Below are 15,730 nucleotides of genomic sequence, written 5' to 3' on the forward strand. Positions count from 1 at the left end.
CTTTTACTTGAGCAGAAATCAGTGAAGCAGATATGAGAGCACAAGTCAGAATTGGGGCTAGCAACAGTAGATGGGCCTATGTGTATGCACATTTCCGGATATCCTCAACAGTAATACAATCAAGGCACAGCAGAGGACAGGGAGAGCTCTGCAGTGCTGATTTAAGACATCTGAATGTGCATCAGATGGCAACAAGATCATATTGTACAGCAATTTCATCAGGTAACATGAATACAAAGCCGGCGAGAGGAGGTTAGAATAGTATGGGAGGCCAAAAGTCAGTGTAACCAATACAGAGTCCCGAGTGTGGGAACAAACATAGTCTGTCCTACGGTTGGGTAAAGAAAGTTTGTAGTCAACAAAGTATGCAGGAGTCATGAGACAAATAGCAAAATGCACAATAAAAAAAAGTATATATAACGACTTGGGGCTCACCATTGTAAGTTCAGAGTCAGTTGCCCCAACAGTGCGTGAGTGCTGAAATAACACATAAAAAACGAAATACTGCAACGTTTCTTAAGAGCTAGAAGCACGGCAGCCCTATCCGTCGGCACCATTTTCATCACCTGATTTAGTATGTGGGAGGTGAAGAGCAACATGCTTCAAACTACACCACTTATTCAGGAGATACAAGAGCCAATTTTGTTGTATTGTTTTTCCCTTCAGCTAGCCCGGGTGCATCTCCATGTGTGTTTGGGACATATTTCATTACCAAAACTATTTGGCTACTAACAATACATCTACACTATGCTGTTACACACACACGCATTCACACACACACACACACACACACACACACACACACACACACACACACACACACACACACACACACACACACACACACACACACACACACACACACACACACACACACACACACACACACACACACACACACTTAGCATTCCAGTGGTTTTCCGTAAAGCATTGAGCTCATATAACGTAGCTGGTTGATATCTACCACAGCGTGCATCTGTCAATCAAAAAGTAAATTACTGCTACTACTGGATGACAAATATCCTTCCCTCAATCACATTTCTCTCTGCTCCCTTCTCTTTCTCACCATCCCGCCCTCCTGCACTCCCTCCCTCCCTCTCATCTCTGGATAGTTCTTCTGAGTCTGTTCTCAGCCCTGCCAGGTATCTCTCCAGGTATCTCTCCAGGGACCCCCCCCCCCCTTAACCTCTGTCACTCTCTCTCTATATATATAGTATTTATCTCTCTATCTCTCTATGTCTCTCTCCCTCTCTCTCTCGTTTGCTCTCTTTCTCTCTGCTCTCTCTCTCTCTCTGTTTTCTGCCCTTTCTCACTCTCTCTTTTCCTGTATGGTTCTTCTCAGCCCAGTAGCTCCGTACCTTAGCACTTCAGAGCCGTGGTATAGATTACTGTGAGGAGGAGGAACACTGGTTCCGGCTAGCGAATGCACCTGCCATTAGTTATTTGTACACACATGCAACCCCCCGCCCCCCCCCCCCCCACACACACACACACACAGTCCATACTCTTTACAGTCCAGTCAGGTCCTGTGTTATTTACCATCCAGAAATAAAGATGAATGAGAGTGATAAATCAAGGAGAGGGAAACACACTAACTCTCCTAGCCAGGTTTATGTGTTGGAAACTTAGAGAGATAGAACGAGAGAGAGAGAAACAACCTGCAGTTCGTTAATCACTCTGAATTATGGCCAGGACAGGGTTTGTCGTTTGGGTCGGCTCTGAAAATGATAGAGCCCCCCCCCCCCCCGTTATTCTTTTATGACTGCTGCTGTATTGATAAATGAGATATACAATAGGGGGAAATACAAGGAGAGTAGAATGGAGAGTTACTTTTATGGGATCACAGATTACTAATGGGCCTCGGCTCGCAGCAATATTGTTTAGTGTTGTATCAATGCCAGACCTGGGTTCAACTACTATTTTAAACTTTATCTGTGCTCGATTGAGTCTGCTTGGCTTAATGGAATTAATAGGACGGTCAAAAAGAGCAAACCCAGCTAGAGAAAATGTTTCATGTATTTGAAAGATTTGAAATAGTATTTGAACCCAGGTATGTTTAACGTTCATTCCAGAAGAAAAATATCTCAACATGGTAGTGATAAATTAAACACATTAAACGTCTTTCTCCATCTGTATTGAACCCTTTATGGATCAATCCTGTTTTCAGTGGTGCTTGTGAAGCTGTAGTAGGGTTTCATTCCATTCCATTGACATTTGAATGGCATACAATATATGAACAGTTGTTTCAAATCAAATCAAACTGTATTTGCCACATGTGCTGAATACAACAAGTGTAGATTTTACCTTGAAATGCTTTATTGATGGATTGATGGATGTGCGTATTACATTCAGGATCCATCTATAATAACAAATCAACCCTGCCAAGTGGTAAACTTCAACACTCCTCCTGTCTCCACGCAGGTACCATCTCCATCAACACCCAGCGCCAGGCTTACACAGCCCCAGGAGAGAGTGAGATCCTGGACCTGGACGATAACCTGTACCTGGGAGGACTACCAGAGAATAAACTGGGCATGGTGTTCCCTACAGAGGTACAACACTCACACACACACACACACACACACACAAACACACACACACACACACACACACACACACACACACACACACACACACACACACACACACACACACACACACACACACACACACACACACACACACACACACACACACACACAGACAGAGACACACACACACACAGACAGAAACACACACACACACACACACACACACACACACACACACACACACACACACACACACACACACACACACACACACACACACACACACACACACACACACACACACACACACACACACACACACACACACACACATAATCAACCAGAGTGTAGTGAACCTGTAGCAGCTTAGAGGTTAATTATGCCTTGCTCAAGGGCACAATGGTAGTGGATGGGAGTAGTGATCTGAAATAAGCAGCTCCCCAGTCACCAGTTTTATTTCACGTGTCTCCAGGTCTGGACAGCTCTCCTAAACTATGGCTACGTGGGTTGCATCCGGGACCTGTTCATCGATGGCCAGAGTAAAGATGTCCGCCGCATGGCCGAGGTTCAGAAGGCTGCTGGGGTCAAACCATCCTGTTCTAAAGAGCCGCCCAAGCAGTGCCTGTCAAATCCCTGCCAGAATAACGGGGTCTGTCGGGAGGGATGGAACCGTTACGTCTGTGACTGCTCGGGGACGGGATACCTGGGCCGCTCCTGTGAGAGGGGTAAGACATCCATACATATTTGATATATTTCTGGTTTTGATACAGTGTTGTTACTCCAGTGAGAGAGGTTAGACACATCCCTTGTTTAAATTGTTTGGTTGAGATACAGATTAAGATTGTTTACACAGTTGTGACATTGATATTATTATGTATAGATAAAGTATGGTTTGTGTTGAAAGGTAGGGCTGTCTTGTTGAAAGGTCTCTGTAGTGTAGGGCTGTCTTGTTGAAAGGTCTCTGTAGTGTAGGGCTGTCTTGTTGAAAGGTCTCTGTAGTGCATGGCTGTCTTGTTGAAAGGTCTCTGTAGTGTAGGGCTGTCTTGTTGAAAGGTCTCTGTAGTGTAGGGCTGTCTTGTTGAAAGGTCTCTGTAGTGTAGGGCTGTCTTGTTGAAAGGTCTCTGTAGTGTAGGGCTGCCTTGTTGAAAGGTCTCTGTAGTGTAGGGCTGCCTTGTTGAAAGGTCTCTGTAGTGTAGGGCTGTCTTGTTGAAAGGTCTCTGTAGTGTAGGGCTGTCTTGTTGAAAGGTCTCTGTAGTGTAGGGCTGCCTTGTTGAAAGGTCTCTGTAGTGTAGGGCTGTCTTGTTGAAAGGTCTCTGTAGTGCAGGGCTGTCTTGTTGAAAGGTCTCTGTAGTGTAGGGCTGTCTTGTTGAAAGGTCTCTGTAGTGTAGGGCTGTCTTGTTGAAAGGTCTCTGTAGTGTAGGGCTGTCTTGTTGAAAGGTCTCTGTAGTGTAGGGCTGTCTTGTTGAAAGGTCTCTCCCTACTCTTACAATACGTGCCATGGGATCTTTAATGACCTCAGCGAGTCAGGACAACCTTTTAACATCCCATCCGAAAGACAGCACCCTACACAGAGTCCCCAATCAATGCCCTGGGGCATTGGGATATTTTTTAGACCAGAGGAAAGAGTGCCTCCTACTGGACCTCCAACACCACTTCCAGCAGCATTTGGTCTCCCATCCAGGGACTGACCAGGACCAACCCTGCTTAGCTTCAGAGGCAAGCCAGCAGTGGTATACAGAGCAGTATGCTGCTGGCTAAATGTCTCTGGCTGTAGTGTATGGGTGTAGGGATGTCTTTTTGTTGAAAGGTCTCTGTAGTGTAGGGATGTCTTGTTTGTTGAAAGGGTTCAACAAAATAGTGGTGGGATTTAATGGTAATGGAGAAGGGGGGCGGAGGGTGTCAGAAAGAAATGTGAATATATTTGACATCAAAGGCTGCCTAAAAAGAGACGGGCTTTAAGCCGTTCATTACACATGCTGCAGATTTGGGATGCTTTGTCAGAGAAGAGAGAGGAATGACCACCTCCCTTTCTCTGTGTGTGTGTGTGTGTGTGTGTGTGTGTGTGTGTGTGTGTGTGTGTGTGTGTGTGTGTGTGTGTGTGTGTGTGTGTGTGTGTGTGTGTGTGTGTGTGTGTGTGTGTGTGTGTGTGTGTGTGTGTGTGTGTGTTTCTGTCTGTGTGTGTGTGTCTATGTATGTTTGTGTGTGTGCATGTGTGTGTGTGTATGTCTGAGTGTGTGTGTGTGTGTCTGTTTCTGTTTGTGTGTGTGTGTCCGTGTGTGTGTGTGTCTCTGTGTGTTTGTGTGTGTGTGTGTGTGTGTGTTTGTGTGTGCGTGTCTATGTATGTTTGTGTGTGTGCATGTGTGTGTGTTTGTCTGAGTGTGTGTGTGTGTGTGTGTCTGTGTGTGTGTGTGTGTGTGTGTCTATGTATGTTTGTGTGTGTGTATGTGTGTGTTTGCATGTCTGAGTGCGTGTGTGTGTGTGTGCATTTCTCTGTGTGTGTGTCTCTTTGTGTGTGTGTGTGTGTGTGTGTGTGTGTGTGTGTGTGTGTGTGTGTGTGTGTGTGTGTGTGCGTGCGTGCGTGCGTGCGTGCGTGCGTGCGTGCGTGCGTGCGTGCGTGTGTGTGTGTGTGTGTAAGACCACCTCCGTGCTTCTGCTTTAGTTCTGGGCTGCATGGTACTGAAGAAGGAGCCTGTCAGTTGGACAGTTTAATAGCAATGCGGAAAGTTACCAACTCCAAGAAGGCAAACAACGACATAAGAATACTAAATCTGTATGTTGGGGATGAGGATGGAAAGAGAGAGGGAGACACGGATCTAGAGGGAGAAAGGGAAATATATTTACAAACAGCACCACCAAAGTATTTTCTAAACCAGCAAGGATGATAGGGAGCCTAGCGGTTAGAGTGTTGGGCCAGTAACTGAAAGGTTGCTGGTTTGAATCCCAAACATTTGCCAATGTGTCATTGAGCAAGGCACTTAATTATAATTGCTCCTCTAAGTCGGTCTGGATAAGAGCATCTGCCAAATGTCTCAAATGTAAACAGACAGAGAAATCAAGACAGAGAGTGGGAAAAGGCTGGCCGATGCCCTTCACATGAAAAGAACAAGGACTGCAAGATGTAGACAAAAATAAACATCTTCAATGGTCTAGCCCTGCTGACCTTTGACTCTCTCCCACAAATACTGTAACTCATTAGGTAAATTAGTGTGAGGAGCCTACAATTAACAATTATCCAACCTGTGCTGACATACAAACATTACTCATAATCAAATCAAATCAAATTGTATTTGTCACATACACATGGTTAGCAGATGTTAATGCGAGTGTAGCGAAATGCTTGTGCTTCTAGTTCCGACAATGCAGTAATAACCAACAAGTAATCTAACCTAACAATTCCACGACTACTACCTTATACACACAAGTGTAAAGGAATAAAGAATATATACATAAAGATATATGAATAAGTGATGGTACAGAACGGTATAGGCAAGATGCAGTAGATGGTATAGAGTACAGTATATACATATGAGATTAGTAATGTAGGGTATATAAACATAAAGTGCATTGTTTAAAGTGGCTAGTGATACATGTATTACATAAAGATGGCAAGATGCAGTAGATGATATAGAGTACAGTATATACATATAAATATGAGATGAGTAATGTAGGGTATGTAAACATTATATTAAGTGGCATTGTTTAAAGTGGCTAGTGATACATTTTTACATACATTTCCATCAATTCCCATTATTAAAGTGGCTGGAGTTGAGTCAGTATGTTGGCAGCAGCCACTAAGTGTTAGTGGTGGCTGTTTAACAGTCTGATGGTCTTGAGATAGAAGCTGTTTTTCAGTCTCTCTCGGTCCCTGCTTTGATGCACCTGTACTGACCTCGCCTTCTGGATGATAGCGTGGTGAACAGGCAGTGGCTCGGGTGATTGTTGTCCTTGATGATCTTTATGGCCTTCCTGTGACATCGGGGGTGGTGTAGGTGTCCTGGAGGGCAGGTAGTTTGCCCCCGGTGATGCGTTGTGCAGACCTCACTACCCTCTGGAGAGCCTTACGGTTGTGGGCGGAGCAGTTGCCGTACCAGGCAGTGATACAGCCCGACAGGATGCTCTCGATTGTGCATCTGTAGAAGTTTGTGAGTGCTTTTGGTGACAAGCCAAATATCTTCAGCATCCTGAGTTTGAAGAGGCGATGCTGTGCCTTCTTCACAACGCTGTCTGTGTGGGTGGACCAATTTGGTTTGTCCGTGATGTGTATGCCCGAGGAACTTAAAACGTACTACCCTCTCCACTACTGTCCCGTCGAATTGTATAGGGGGGTGCTCCCTCTGCTGTTTCCTGAAGTCCACAATCATCTCCTTTGTTTTGTTGACATTGAGTGTGAGGTTATTTTCCTGACACGACACTCCGAGGTCCCTCACCTCCTCCCTGTAGGCCGTCTCGTCGTTGTTGGTAATCAAGCCTACCACTGTAGTGTGGTCTGCAAACTTGATGATTGAGTTAGAGTCGTGCATGGCCACACAGTCGTGGGTGAACAGGGAGTACAGGAGAGGGCTCAGAACGCACCCTTGTGGGGCCCCAGTGTTGAGGATCAGCGGGGTGGAGATGTTGTTACCTACCCTCACCACCTGGGGGCGGCCCGTCAGGAAGTCCAGTACCCAGTTGCACAGGGCGGGGTCGAGACCCAGGGTCTCGAGCTTGATGACGAGTTTGGAGGGTACTATGCTGTTAAATGCTGAGCTGTAGTTGATGAACAGCATTCTCACATAGGTATTCCTCTTGTCCAGATGGGTTAGGGCAGTGTGCAGTGTGGTTGCGATTGCGTCGTCTGTGGACCTATTGGGTTGGTAAGCAAATTGGAGTGGGTCTAGGGTGTCAGGCAGGGTGGAGGTGATATGGTCCTTGACTAGTCTCTCAAAGCACTTCATGATGACGGAAGTGAGTGCTACGGGGCTGTAGTCGTTTAACTCAGTTACCTTAGCTTTCTTGGGAACAGGAACAATGGTGGCCCTCTTGAAGCATGTGGGAACAGCAGACTGGGATAAGGATTGATTGAATATGTCTGTAAACACACCAGCCAGCTGGTCTGCGCATGCTCTGATGACCCGGCTGGGAATGCCGTCTGGACCTGCAGCCTTGCGAGGGTTAACACGTTTAAATGTTTTACACGTTTAAATGTTTTACTCACCTCTGCTGCAGTGAAGGAGAGCCCGCAGGTTTTGGAAGCGGGCCGTGTCAGTGGCACTGTATTGTCCTCAAAGCGAGCAAAAAAGTTATTTAGTCTGTCTGGGAGCAAGACATCCTGGTCCGCGACGGGGCTGGTTTTCTTTTTGTAATCCGTGATTGACTGTAGACCCTGCCACATACCTCTTGTGTCTGAGCCGTTGAATTGTGACTCTACTTTGTCTCTATACTGGCACTTAGCTTGTTTGATTGCCTTTCGAAGGGAATAGCTACACTGTTTGTATTCGGTCATGTTTCCGGTCACCTTGCCCTGGTTAAAAGCAGTGGTTCGCGCTTTCAGTTTCGTGCGAATGCTGCCATCAATCCACGGTTTCTGGTTTGGGTATTACGTCTCCGATGCACTTTCTAATGAACTCGCTCACCGGATCAGCGTATTCGTCAATATTGTTGTTGGACACAATGCGGAACATTTCCCAATCCATGTGACCGAAGCAGTCTTGAAGCGTGGAATCAGATTGGTCGGACCAGCGTTGAACCGACCTGAGAGCGGGAGCTTCTTGTTTTAGTTTCTGTTTGTAGGCTGGAAGCAACATACAGATCTTAACCAATTAATGGGTTAATTAATAATCTAGCCCTGCTTCCCTATCAAATCTATTAATGTAAAACAGAAAACAGAACAAATGACAAATGACAAATGGTTTGATGAAGAATGCAAAATCCTGAGAAAGAAATTGAAAAACCTATCCAAACAAAAACATAGAGAACCAGAAAACCAGAAAACCTGAGTTTATGCCATCACTATGGTGAATCACTAAAACAATACAGAAAACCTGAGTTTATGCCATCACTATGGTGAATCACTAAAACAATACAGAAAACCTGAGTTTATGCCATCACTATGGTGAATCACTAAAACAATACAGAAAACCTGAGTTTATGCCATCACTATGGTGAATCACTAAAACAATACAGAAAACCTGAGTTTATGCCATCACTATGGTGAATCACTAAAACAATACAGAAAACCTGAGTTTATGCCATCACTATGGTGAATCACTAAAACAATACAGAAAACCTGAGTTTATGCCATCACTATGGTGAATCACTAAAACAATACAGAAAACCTGAGTTAATGCCATCACAATGGTGAATCACTAAAACAATACAGAAAAACACTGTGGAAAAAGAAGGAACAGCATGTCAGAAATTACCTCAATTTAATTGAAGAATCCAGACTCTAACCACTTCTGGGAATATTGGAAACCCCTAAACAAACAACAACATAAAGATTATAGCAAAGAACAAACAGCAAAAACATATACTTGATCAAATACACGGATTGAATCAACTAATAACTACCTTGGGAAAATCCTCGGAATTATCATTAACTTCTCTACGCTACGGATCCCTTTAGCGGGATCATTTTCCTAAACAACCGCTGAATTGCAGGGCGCAAAATATTACTAACAATATTTATAATCATGCAATCACAAGTGAAATATACCAAAACACAGTTTATCTTGTTGTTAATCCACCTATCGTGTCAGATTTTGAAAATATGCTTTGCAGCGAAAGCAATCCAAGCTTTTGTGTGTGTATCAATCAATGCTACAACAGCTAGCCCCAAATTAGCATGGTCACGAAAGTCAGAAAAGCAATAAAATTAATCGCTTACCTTTGATAATCTTCGGATGTTTGCAATCACGGGACTCCCAGTTACACAATAAATGTTATTTTTGTTCGATAAATATTACTTTTATAACAAAAAAACGCAATTTGGGTTGCACGTTATGTTCAGAAAACTACAGCCTCGTTCCGGTCCTGAAAGGCAGAAGAAAATTCCCAAACGTATCAGATTAAAAAATATTACTTGGGTTGCCATTTGGGTTGCGCGTTATGTTCAGAAAACCAAAGCCTCGTTCCGTTCGACGAAAATTCCAAAAAGTATCCGTAATGTTCGTAGAAACATGTCAAATGTTTTTTATAATCAATCATCAGGTTGTTTTTAACAAACATAATGGATAATATTTCAACCGGACCGTAACCTATTCAATAAAAGAGAGAAAGAAAATGGAGAGCTACCCCTCTCGCGCGCAGGAACTAATCAGAGGACACCTGACTAGTTTTGAAAAATCTCGCTCATTTTTCAAAATAAAAGCCTGAAACTATGTCTAAAGCCTGGTCACAGCCTGAGGAAGCCATTGGAAAAAGAATCTGGTTGATACTACTTTAAATGGAAGAAAGACGGGCCAGGAAACACAGATAAAAAAATAATAATAATCACTTCTGGGTTAGATTTCCTCAGGTTTTCGCCTGCAGAATCAGTTCTGTTATACTCACAGACAATATTTTGACAGTTTTGGAAACTTTGGAGTGTTTTCTATCCTAATCTGTAAATGATATGCATGTTCTACGATCTGGACCTGAGATAGTCCATTTACCTTGGGAATGTTATTAAAAAAATATATAATAATCTGACCCCTAGCGTCAAGACGTTTTAACAGCAGACTCATACATTTCCTCAGTAAAAACAATGTACTGTAAATGTCAAATTGGCTTTTTACAAAATTACCATATGACAGACCATGTATTCACCATAAACACCCTAGGTAACAAACAAACAAACAAACCAAAACAAAGGCAAAGTCATCTCATGCTTTGTTGATTTCAAAAAATGCTTTGACTCAATTTGGCATGAGGGTCTGCAATACAAATTGATGGAAAGTGGAGTTGGGGGGAAAACATACAACATTATAAAATCCATGTACACAAACAACAAGTATGCGGGTAAAATTTGCAAAAAACACACACATTTCTTTCCACAGGGCCGTGGGGTGAGACAGGGATGCAGATTGAGCCCCACCCTCTCAACATATATGTCAATGAGTTGGCGAGCGTACTAGAAAAGTCTGCAGCACCCGGCCACACACTACTAGAATCTGAAGTCAAAAGTGTACTGTTAACTGATGATATGGTGCTTCTGTCACCAAACAAGGAGGGCCTACAGCGTCACATAGATTTTCTGAACAGATTCTGTCAGACCTGGGCCCTGACAGTAAATATAATATTTTTTTTATTTTTTATTTCTTCTTCACGTTTTCAAACAGTCCATTTATATTTTCCAACAGGGCTATACTTGGGTGAGGTTTTTTTCTTGTGTGAGTAGCCTCGTTTCACTGCCAAAAATAAAATTAGTGATATGTGTGTGTGTGTAATCTAGTGTTATAATCTAGTGTTCAGCAAAATAACAACACAATGTCAAATACTGTTAGCCTAGTAATTGATTTAACATCCAATCACATTAACCGTTACTCTCTCGTGGGAATCACACTATTGGTCCGTATGTATCCAAATGTAGCTGCTGCTCATGTTTGTAACGACGGTCCTCCTCCTCTTCGACCGAAAAGGAGGAGTATTGAGGGAACCAAGGCGCAGCGAAGTTTGAACACATATTTATTTAAACGAAAACACGAACTTGATTAAACTAACAAAACAACAAACGGTGAAGACAGACCTAAACGACGAACTTACATAAAACAAGTAGAACGCACGAATAGGACAATTAGACTACACGAACCGAACAAACCGTAACAGTCCCGTATGGTGCAAACAATTACACAGACACGGAAGACAATCACCCACAACGAACACTGTGACAACGCCTACCTAAATATGACTCTTAATTAGAGGAACGCCAAACACCTGCCTCTAATTAAGAGCCATACCAGGCAACCCAAAACCAACACAGAAACAGAAAACATAGAATGCCCACCCAACCTCACGTCCTGACCAACTAACACACATAACAAACTAACATAAATAGGTCAGGAACGTGACATAACCCCCCCATAAGGTGCGAACTCTGGGCGCACCAGCACAAAATCTAGGGGAGGGTCTGGGTGGGCATCTAACCACGGTGGTGGCTCAGGCTCCGGGCGAGGTCCCCACCCCACCATAGTCAATCCCAACCTCCATCTACCCCTAAAAATGTCCACCCATATCCCACAAAATCCTCTTTGTAACATCCATGACAGGGACAGCACCGGGACAGAGGAATAAATCAAGACAGAGGGATAGATAAGAATAAAGAGGTAGATCAAGATAGAGAGGGAGATCATAATAGAGGGGCAACTCCGGACTGAAAGGCAGCTCCGGACAGAGAGACAGCTCTGGACAGAGAGACAGTTCTGGGTATATAGCCATTTTTGGCTGAAGGGCAGCTCCTGGATGACTGACGAATCTGGACGCTCATGGCAGGCTGACGGCTCTCGACGCTCATGGCTGGCTGACGGCTCTCGACGCTCATGGCTGGCTGACGGCTCTCGACGCTCATGGCAGGCTGACGGCTCTCGACGCTCATGGCAGGCTGACGGCTCTCGACGCTCATGGCAGGCTGACGGCTCTCGACGCTCATGGCAGGCTGACGGCTCTCGACGCTCATGGCTGGCTGGCGGCTCTGGCAGATCCTGTCTGGTTGGCGGCTCTGGCAGATCCTGTCTAGTTGGCGGCTCTGGCAGATCCTGTCTAGTTGGCGGCTCTGGCAGATCCTGTCTGACGGGCGGCTCTAGCGGCTCCTGTCTGGCGGACGGCTCTAGCGGATCCTGTCTGGCGGACGGCTCTAGCGGCTCCTGTCTGGCGGACGGCTCTGTAGGCTCATGGCAGACGGGCGGCTTTGCAGGCTCATGGCAGACGGGCGGCTTTGCAGGCTCATGGCAGACGGATGGCTCAGACGGCGCTGGGGAGACGGATGGCTCAGATGGCGCTGGGGAGACGGATGGCTCAGATGGCGCTGGTGAGACGGATGGCTCTGGCCGGATAAGGCGCACTGTAGACCTGGTGCGTGGTGCCGGAACTGGAGGCACCGGGCTAAGGACACGCACCTTCATACTAGTGCGGGGAGCAGGGACAGGGCACACTGTACTCTCAAAGCCCACTCTATACCTGGTGCGTGGTACCGGCACTGGTGACACCGGGCTGAGGACAAGCACATCAGGATTAGTAGGGGGAGAAGAAACAGTGTGTACAGGGCTCTGGAGACGCACAGGAGGCTTAGTGCGTGGTGCCGGAACTGGAGGCACCGAACTGGATACACGCACTACAGGGAGAGTGCGTGGAGGAGGAACAGGGCTCAGGAGACGCACTGGTAGCCTAGTGCGTAGTGTAGGCACTGTAGGTACTAGGCTGGGGCGGGGAGGTGGCGCCGGAAATACCGGACCGTGGAGGCATACTGGCACTCTTGAGCATTGAGCCTGCCCAACCTTACCTGGTTGAATGCTCCCGGTCGCCCGACCAGTGCGGGGAGGTGGAATAACCCGCACCGGCCTATGTAGGCGAACCGGGGAAACCATGCGTAAGGCAGGTGCCATGTATGCCGGCCCGAGGAGACGCACTGGAGACCAGACGCGTTGAGCCGGCCTCATGACACCTGGCTCAATACCCAATCTAGCCCTACCAGTGCGGGGAGGTGGAATAACCCGCACTGGGCTATGCACTCGTACAGGAGACACCGTGCACTCTACTGCGTAACACGGCGCCTGCCCGTACTCCCGCTCTCCACGGTAAGCCTGGGAAGTGGGCGCAGGTCTCCTACCTGCCCTTGGCCCACTACCTCTTAGCCTCCCCCCAAGAAATTTTTGGGTGTTACTCACGGGCTTTTTGGGCTTCCGTGCCAGACGCGTTCCCTCATAACTCCGGTTCCTCTCTCCGGTAGCCTCTGCTCTCCTCAGTGCCTCCAGCTGTTCCCATGGGAGGCGATCCCTACCAGCCAGGATCTCCTCCCATGTGTAGCAACCTTTTCCGTCCAATATATCGTCCCAAGTCCATTCCTCCTTCTTTTCCTGTCCCTTACTCCGTTTACTCCGCTGCTTGGCTCTGGATTGGTGGGTGATTCTGTAACGACGGTCCTCCTCCTCTTCGACCGAAAAGGAGGAGTATTGAGGGAACCAAGGAGCAGCGAAGTTTGAACACATATTTATTTAAACGAAAACACAAACTTGATTAAACTAACAAAACAACAAACGGTGAAGACAGACCTAAACGACGAACTTACATAAAACAAGTAGAACGCACGAATAGGACAATTAGACTACACAAACCGAACAAACCCTAACAGTCCCGTATGGTGCAAACAATTACACAGACATGGAAGACAATCACCCACAACGAACACTGTGACAACGCCTACCTAAATATGACTCTTAATTAGAGGAACGCCAAACACCTGCCTCTAATTAAGAGCCATACCAGGCAACCCAAAACCAACACAGAAACAGAAAACATAGAATGCCCACCCAACCTCACGTCCTGACCAACTAACACACATAACAAACTAACATAAATAGGTCAGGAACGTGACAATGTTGGTATCTGTGCTGATGACGCAAAAGAGTGTTAACACGCATGCAAGCAGATGCTCCCGACGCCACTTTAATACACTGCAGCATACACCGAGACTATTGCTGCCAAGGGAATGCCTGACAGCTTGAAAAACATGTTGGATACTACAGTGAAAAAGATTATCTTTTGGTAAAGCAAGGCCCCTGAACTCTGTTTTCTGTATTTTCTGCACTATGCAATGATATGGGCAGTGACCATGTAACGCGTTTACAACATACAGAAGTGCGCTGCTTATCAAGGGGCATAGTATTGACACGTTTTTTTGAATCGAGAGACAAACTTAGTTTTCTTTACTGACTATAATTTTTAAATGTCTGACCGCTTGCATGCTGATGAGTTTCTCACTTGACTGACCTATCTGGGTTTTTTCTCACCTGAATGATCTGAATCTAGGTTGGCAGGGACTCTTCGCAACTACATTCAGTGTTGTGGACAAAATTGAGGCTATGATTAAGAAGTTGGAGATCTTCTCTGTCTGCATTAACAAGGACAACACACAGGTCTTTCCATCATTGTATGATATTTTGTGTGCAAATGAACTCAAGCTTACGGACAATGTCAAATGTGATATAGCGAAGCACCTGAGTGAGTTGGGTGCGCAATTACGCAGGTACTTTCCTGAAACGGATGACACAAACAACTGGTTTCTATATCCCTTTCATGCCCTGCCTCCAGCCCACCTACCGATATCTGAAGAAGAGAGCCTCATGGAATTGCATCAAACGGTTCTGTGAAAATGTAATTTAATCAGAAGCCACTACCAGATTTCTGGATTGCGCTGCGCTTGGAGTACCCTGTCTTGGCAAATCACGCTGTTAAGACACTAATGCCCTTTACAACCTATTTGAGAGTGGATTCTCGGCCCTCACTAGCATGAAAACTAAATACAGGCATCTCTCCAATACAACACAACATTGCAGAGTTATGTGCATCCTTTCAAGCACACCCTTCTCATTAACCTGTGGTGAGTTATTCACCATTTTCGATGAACAAATACGTTTTTATATGTAAGATGGTTAAATAAAGAGCAACATATTGATTATTACTATTATATTATTATTTGTGCCCTGGTCCTATAAGAGCTCTTTGTCACATCCCACTAGCTGGGTTGTGACAAAAACTCACACTCATTCTTATGTTTAATAAATATATCATAAAGTGTGTGTGTGTGTGGCAGGCTTACAATGATGGCAAAAAACGACATTTGAAAGTGTGCTGACTCTGGTGCTATAGGGGGTACCTAGCTGGAGGTTGAATGTTTGAAGGGGTACGGGACTATAACAAGTTTTGGAAGCACTGCCCTAGAGCACACAAAAAACTATACATACCTCGGCCTAAACATCAGCACCACAGGTAACTTCCACAAAGCTGTGAACGAGCTGAGAGACAAGAAGGGCCTTCTATGCCATCAAAAGGAACATAAATTTCAACATACCAATTAGGATCTGTCTAAAAATACTTGAATCAGTCATAGAGCCAATTGCCTTTTATGGTTGTGAGGTCTGGGGTCCGCTCACCAACCAAGATTTCACAAAATGGGACAAACACCAAATTGAGACTCTGCATGCAGAATTCTGCAAAAATATCCTCCATGTACAACGTAGAACACCAAA

General features: G+C 45.3%; 1 protein-coding gene across 1 annotated transcript in view; it reads left to right on the forward strand.

Moving 5' to 3' along the window:
- LOC129860701 (neurexin-1a-like) overlaps positions 1-15,730 on the forward strand; it is a 905,999-nt gene that overhangs the window by 339,494 nt on the left and 550,775 nt on the right. Inside the window, exons 11-12 of the mRNA XM_055931415.1 lie at positions 2,422-2,552; positions 3,004-3,256. Coding sequence (XP_055787390.1) covers positions 2,422-2,552; positions 3,004-3,256 — 384 coding nt within the window. The remainder of the gene's footprint in view (positions 1-2,421; positions 2,553-3,003; positions 3,257-15,730) is intronic.

The sequence above is a fragment of the Salvelinus fontinalis genome, chromosome 1 (genome assembly GCF_029448725.1).
Source record: "Salvelinus fontinalis isolate EN_2023a chromosome 1, ASM2944872v1, whole genome shotgun sequence".
NCBI classification, from domain to species: domain Eukaryota; kingdom Metazoa; phylum Chordata; class Actinopteri; order Salmoniformes; family Salmonidae; genus Salvelinus; species Salvelinus fontinalis.